We start from the raw sequence: 7,500 nt of genomic DNA, 5'->3' as shown, positions 1-7,500 counted from the left end.
ACACACACACACACACACACACACACACACACACACATGGATATGGAACAAATATTTCATAACAATGGGTCTAATGGTCCCCAGATCGAGTCTCGCGATGGTCGGGTTGATTATATGACACACATACGCACAAGCATGTGTACACACACATACACACATACACACACACGCACACACACACACACACACACACACACACACGTTTCGTGTCGTAGTGATAGCGATCGCGGCTGCCACACTACGGTGGTTCGGGTTCGAATCCAAGGGGTGAAAGAATTTCAGTATCGCTGCGCTACGAGTTGTTACTCCAACTCTCGTGGGTGGGGAGATTTATGTGCATGTGTGTGTGTGTGTGTGTGTGTGTGTGTGTGTGTGTGTGTGTGTGTGTGTGTGTGTGTGTGTGTAAGGTCACAGCGTTACCCATAGATCGGTCATATATGAGGTCTGAGCTCTCTTCCGGGAGAGTAATAGCTGGCGATCACGAGTCCAACCCGTGATCGAAGACCATGGTGAATCACACACACACACACACACACACACACAAACATAAATACAGAACATGTAAACTAAGTGTGCAGTGAATTCGAGATTGCTTGAGTAAACAGTGCAGCATGCGAAGTTGTAACGGCGGATCTGATTGGAGAAAGGATGGAGGAGAAAATTCAATTGGTTCACGATTGCAAGATCCCTTAGGGGAGGTTCTTAAATCTAAAATCAAAGATCATTGGACCAAAGAAATCATGACGTCATTGCAGAACTGTCCTAGGACCCAAATTGAGTATTCAGGAGCTCTCCGGTGTACCTAAGAGAATCACGTTGTGGAGGAATTCATGAAGAAAATCATGGGAACATCCCCACCGTTTAATTCCCCCTCTCCTATACATGAAGTAATACTAAGTTGAACTTGACGAAGTCGGATGCTCGGAGGCACAAGGCCTTCCGACTGAAATTTTGAGTGACAGTCATACGTAAAAAAAGACAGTGATGAAAGGGAAAGTAGACAGTGAAAGACTTACTAAACGAAAGTTAAAAACACGAAAGAAAGACGGCAACAGAGTGGTGATAGACGGCCACAGATGAAACGGATGACACGCAACGCTACTAACGAAGAGACTGGTGATTGAAATTGGTACAAATTACTACATCTAAAGGACTTAGTGCAAAATACGGCCACGAGTGTACGGGTACATCGATCTACAGGAATACGCAGTGCACACAACCACGCCGTGCACACAACCACGCAGTGCAGGCAACCACGTGGTGCACGTAAACACACAGTCCACGCAGCCACGTGCATGCTGACTACGAGAAGAACTACTACTACGAGCGAACGAGGGACGACGAGCTAGTAAACGAGGGCACTACTAGGACGACGAGCTAGTGAACGTGGGGACTACTAGGAATACGAGGCTAACGTACGCGTGAGGTACGCGCCGTACGTATGAGGACAACTACATAGGAAGCAGTCGACTCAAATCGACTTTTAGAAATTGAATGTATGACTACAGGAGTTTAACGACATGAGGATGTTACCTCGCAAACAAACATCCCCAAGCTTTCAGGGGAAGAAAATATAGTGGAAGTCAATAGGTTTCTCAGTCTGATCGACAATTTGATTGCAACAAAAAACATAACAAATGAAAAAAGGAAAATAGAAAATTTAAAAGAAAATGTAGATCCTGAGAAGGCTAGGGCTCGACTTATAATAAATTTCCAGCAGATGGAAGATATCAACCAATATGAAGCTGACAAGAAAGCATTCATTAAACATTTTAAGTCAAAGTGTGATCAGGATCCTATCAGGTCTTTGGTTAGGATGATAAAGGAAGTAAAAACAAGTGATTCAGACACAGAGTATTTACACAAACACACACACACACATATATGTATATATACATATATATATATATATATATATATATATATAAACATATATATATATATATATACATATATATATATATATATATATATATATATATATATATTGATTTAAACCATGACAAATGTAACTGAAGGCGGGGGAAGTATACGAGGAATAATGGAAGAATTTTACTGCCTTAACGTTTCGATCCTTAGGGTCTTGATCACAAAGCTTAACATGTAACTGAAGGCAGAGGAAGTATACGAGGAATAATGGAAGAATTTTACTTCCTTAACGTTTAAGCTTTGTGATCAAGACCCTAAGGGTCGAAACGTTAAGGCAGTAAATTCTTCCATTATTCCTCGTATACTTCCTCCGCCTTCATACACACATATATATACATTATATATATATATATATATATATATATATATATATATGTATATATACATATATATATATACACATATACACAACACATTAAAATGCATTCCAACTTCAAACCCTTTGGCATTCCTTAGCAGACCACCTCTGTGGAGGAAGAGTTAAAGGCTACCTCATACTCAAATGTCATCTCTCTTCTTCGGTCAGTCGCCTTTTGACACTGGACGAAAAGTACGAAACAATCTGAAAAGACCATCGGAACATAGTGGACTGAAGGTTCGAGAAGGAATTCCATACAAAATTACATGAAGAATTCATCTTCCACTTCGGGCAACGGAGAACGTTGCTAGATACGCGCTTCCAAAGGTCAGGATATATTGATTTGGTAAATCATTTCGGACCTCAGAATCTTTTGCTCCGTTGGATGGACTTTTGTCATGTTCTCCATCTGAACACGTGGAAAGAGACTTCGGTTACACTAGTCTCCCCTTTTATATACAAAAAAAAAAAAATAATAATAATTAATTTGAAATCCGTAAATAAAAATTGATCCAAGCACCAATCAAATTTCAGCACGAAATCGAAGAAGTAACACTTAAATTGTTCAGAAACTAAAAGATATCCACTGAAGTCATTTTTCAGACATTCGAACGACGTATAATGACGAAGCTTCGTTCTCTCTGACACCAACGTCTTATGGATCACTGGAGACTTCATTCTAGTTAATTCAGAAATCAATTCTACTTGGCTGTTCGAGGGTATTAGAACGCATCTACCTGATACATTAGACAGGTAATACATAGAAATGCGTGTGGAGGGGTACGACCTTGTGTGTATGTGTAATTCATCATGGTCTTGGATCACGTGTTGGACTCGTGATCGACTGCTACTACCCTCCCGCATGAGAGATCAGAGTTCATGTATGACCGATCTATGGGAATGCTGTGACCTGACACACACACACGCGCGCACACACACACAATTCCCCGGCCATGAGAGTTGGAGTAACGGCTCACAGCGCAGCGATACTGAAATTATTTCAGCCCTGGTCGGGATTCGAACTCGGACCGCTGGGTTAGCAGTTGCGCCCGTGTGTGTGTGTGTGTGTGTGTGTGTGTGTGTGTGTGTGTGTGTGTGTGTGTGTGTACGTCTGTATGCGTCAGTGTTTGCGTGTACACGTGTGCTACATATCATAACAAGGCTATGTCGATGTCATTATTTGTCTATATGAATTATAGCAGAGGCTTATTATGTTATACTCATTTATCTATAGCCCTTCGTATTAATTTCATAATTATATATCTATGTACTATGAACTTCTCCTTTATAAGGAAGATAGCCGACAATCACTTCCTTGTAACAAAAACATACAAGTATAGGGACTCAATCTCCTTTATAGTAGATGACCAACCCAAAACAATAATTCTCAAATCTCAAAATGAGATGACCAACTCAAAATAATAATTCTCAAAACTCAAAATGAGATGGCCGACTCAAAATAATAATTATCAAAACTCAAAATGAGATGACCAGCTCAAAATAGAAATTCTCAAAACTCAAAATGAGATGACCAACTCAAAATAAAAATTCTCAAAACTCAAAATGAGATGACCAACTCAAAATAAAAATTCTCAAAACTCAAAATGAGATGATCAACTCAAAATAGAAAAATTCAAAACTCAAAATGAGATGACGACTCAAAATAGAAAATTCTCAAAACTCAATATGAGATGACCAACTCAAAATAGGAATTTTCAAAATTCAAAATGAAATGACCAACTCAAAATAAAAATTCTCAAAACTCAAAATGAGATGACCAACTCAAAATAGAAATACTCAAAATGAGATGACCAACTTAAGATAAAAATTCTCAAAACTCAAAATGAAAATAATCGAAATATCTCAAGATTTCGATTACTTTGTCTTAAAAAAAATCAAAGCAATATGTCTGCATTTAAACTCAACGTGACCTTTAGTTTGATGCTAAACAATCTTTTTGCAAAGTTATAAAAAGTTGAAATGGTCTGTTGTTTTAAAAAGTTGAAATGTGGAAAAGTTGATTTCAGTCCATCGGAGCCCTGGTTGTTCCTCACTGCAGAAAAGATCACCTCAAATGTCGGAGAGTTTTATTCGGAAAAGTAAAACTGTCATAAACTAGAACAAGTTTGCGAAAGGAGTGTCAGCAGTCTATGTGGAGGATCATATTCGTCTTCTTCGCATTTTTCCTTACCTCCCCTAGGTTTTTTCCTCCAAGAAAGAAAATGAAAACCTGTTCTCAAGCTCAAAAATAAATAAATAAATAAATAAGTAAATAAATAAATAAATAATAAACAGACAAAATATATAGTAAAAACTATTACACACACACAATCATATATATATATATATATATATATATATATATATATATATATATATATATATATATATATATATATATATACATGTACATAGGTTAATTTTTAGTTGTGCACACCTACGCGATATAGCAACAGAAAATTAATTATTAATTTTGTAAATTATAATACATCAATGTAATGTGCGATTTTCTTGGCGGAAATCACTAACAAAAAAGTTGCTAAAGCCTATTTACTAGCGAACGAAGTCGCGGCGGTTGAATGATACATCATGTTTGTTTTGATAGATGCCGAGGTTGAAGAAATGAAAGGATGATAAATTCGTCTATTCTAACCTAACCTAACCTACCTAACCTAACCTACCTATCTACCTACCTACCTACCTAACCTAACCTAACCTACCTAACGTACCTAACCTAACTTACGTAACCTAACCTATATTTAGTAATTCAATACCTCAAATTCTAAAGAACATCCGGGTCACCGTCATCGTCATCACGGATGCTGACGGCCTGATTATTATTGTACCCCGGGTAATTAACAGACGACGGCAGAACCCCGTGTTCTCTCATAAAGTCCAAGGAAGCCCTATTGTCTTTATAACAGCGTTTATTAACGTCACCTGGAGTTGGAGAACACCCGGTCCACAGCGTGAAAGCCATCGTCTAATTGACAGTGACTGGGCTGAACAGATGACAGCATGGCGTCTGGACCGTACCCTAGCGGCTTCGTTCGTTAGTAGATTTGCTTGTAGCAAGCCTTTTTTTTCGCCAAGAAAATCTCATATTACGTTCATGTGTTATAACTTACAAAATTAATATTTAATTTTCTGATGCTATATCGCGTAGGGGTGCACAACTAAAATAATACCTATATGTATACTGCTATTTTTCCATTACCATGAAAATCATCGTGATCATCATCATCATCACCATCATCATCATCATCATCATCATCATCATCATCATCATCATCATCATAATTATATGTATATATATATATATATATGTATGTATATATATATGTATATATATATATATATATATATATATATACACTGTATATATTATTTTGTCCAGGCGCAGTTGATAAAAAAGTCCCATCACGATATTAGGGTAATTTCCTTTTTGCAGGCGTACCTGCTGAAAAAAAAAAAAAAAAAAAAACACGCGTGGGTGAGCAGCCACTGCTAATGACATTGCGTTCGTGTGCATTTATGTGATTGCTTGCATCAAGCAATTTCACCTTCCGTGCCAACAGGGCCATTTTCCTCACCGCATCAGCTATGATGAAAGCTTGTGCGCCCCTTGGGTATTGTCTCGGTTTAATAAATAGGAGTATTGTAACCTAAAATGCGAATAAATCATCATGAAATGGACTTTCCCCTGCCTTCTTATTATACTCCAACCTGTGATTAGTTAGTAATGCAAGTTAATTACTGAAGAGGCGTGACAGCTCAGTTTGTAAACTGGTTGATTACTGAACCATATATTGAAGGTTCGAATTCCGATCGCCCACATGTTTATATACGCTGCAACTCTCCCTTTAGCTGTAAAAGTATAGTGAACTTCATAACTGGCCCTGTAGCCCACGTTTCGTTTTTCTTCAGGGCTAAAATCTACCCACATTTTAATATAGCCTATACCGGGTTCCCTGTAGCCCCATTGAGGCTCGCTGTATATAGCCCTAACGTGGGACCAAACGTTAAACGACACAAGATTTTTTTTATTAATACATCAAATCTAGACTAGCGTGGGAAACATAGTAACTACAGTTATTAAAAAAACAATAATAAATAAATAAATCTCCCGCTCTCAGCCTGCATGCCTACGGCCGAAGCCACCACCGAAAATAAACTCATTTTACTACTCACTTTCTGCCGACGACTCCTTGGGTTGTTGGAAGACGAGGGTGAGGAGGAGAAGTCCGAAGGGACGAAGAGACGAAGACGACGTTGACGACGACGAGGAGGAGGAGGAGGACGATGACGTCATCTTCGTGGAGGTCGGAAGAGAGTTCCACGACCTACTCTGACCTGAACGGGAGAGGTCGTGCTCGCGTGTCATATCAGGTCACTGTGACGAGGAAAGCCCAAATAAGGGATGGTGGTTGCTACGCAATGATTACTATTATCTGGTTATATATTATATCAAATTACAGCCGATGTGTACCGAGGATGCGTATCTTGCAAACGTGGTACGTGGGTTTATGTGTATATTTATTGCGGGGGTGTTTTTATATATATCAGTACGTGTGTACGTGTGTATGTTCACATACAAGCATGCGCATGTGTACGTGTGTGCGAATGCGTATATATGTATGTATCTATGTGCGAGTGTGCGTGTGTGTGTGTGTGTATTTACCTAGTTGTATTTTACGGGAAGGGGAGCTACGCCCGTGGTGTATGTGTGCGTGTGTGTGTGTGTGTGTGTGTGTGTGTGTGTGTGTGTGTGTGTGTGTGTGTGTGTGTGTGTGTGTGTGTGTGTGTGTGTGTGTGTGTACATATGCAAGAGTTTAAATGTACATATGTTTGTATTCTCCTGATGTTTTGAGCTCTTTCAGAAGACAAGACAAAACAACTTTTCAAATCTAAACCAAAGGAAAAGGATTATCATTTCCCCACTCTACTTTTTTGTAAATAATCTACCGATTCCTTTAGTATGTGAATTCTTATCAATTTTAAAGAAAACATGTGTTCCGCCTTGTAAATAGCAATGGTCGAATTTTCGTTTTATTTTAATCTATTTTATCTATTTACTCATTTGTTTATTGGTTAATCGAATGTTATCTGAGCATACAGAACTAATATATACATCAATAGCCCAGCATTCAATTCGTGTGAAAAAAAATAATAAAAATAAAAAAATAATGATAATGACAGTAGATTTATTAAGT

The 7,500-nt window shown here is 38.2% G+C and overlaps 1 protein-coding gene across 1 annotated transcript in view; it reads right to left on the bottom strand.

The window, feature by feature from the left end:
* LOC143038341 (uncharacterized) overlaps positions 1-7,500 on the bottom strand; it is a 566,711-nt gene that overhangs the window by 260,838 nt on the left and 298,373 nt on the right. The window contains exon 2 of the mRNA XM_076207372.1: positions 6,479-6,680. Within this exon, the coding sequence (XP_076063487.1) occupies positions 6,479-6,671 (193 nt within the window). The 5' untranslated portion in view covers positions 6,672-6,680. The remainder of the gene's footprint in view (positions 1-6,478; positions 6,681-7,500) is intronic.

The sequence above is a fragment of the Oratosquilla oratoria genome, chromosome 24 (genome assembly GCF_046742065.1).
Source record: "Oratosquilla oratoria isolate Oo_2021 chromosome 24, ASM4674206v1, whole genome shotgun sequence".
Classification (NCBI taxonomy): domain Eukaryota; kingdom Metazoa; phylum Arthropoda; class Malacostraca; order Stomatopoda; family Squillidae; genus Oratosquilla; species Oratosquilla oratoria.
The sequence above is the reverse complement of the archived record's forward strand: the minus strand, read 5'-3'. Positions and strand labels throughout refer to the sequence as shown.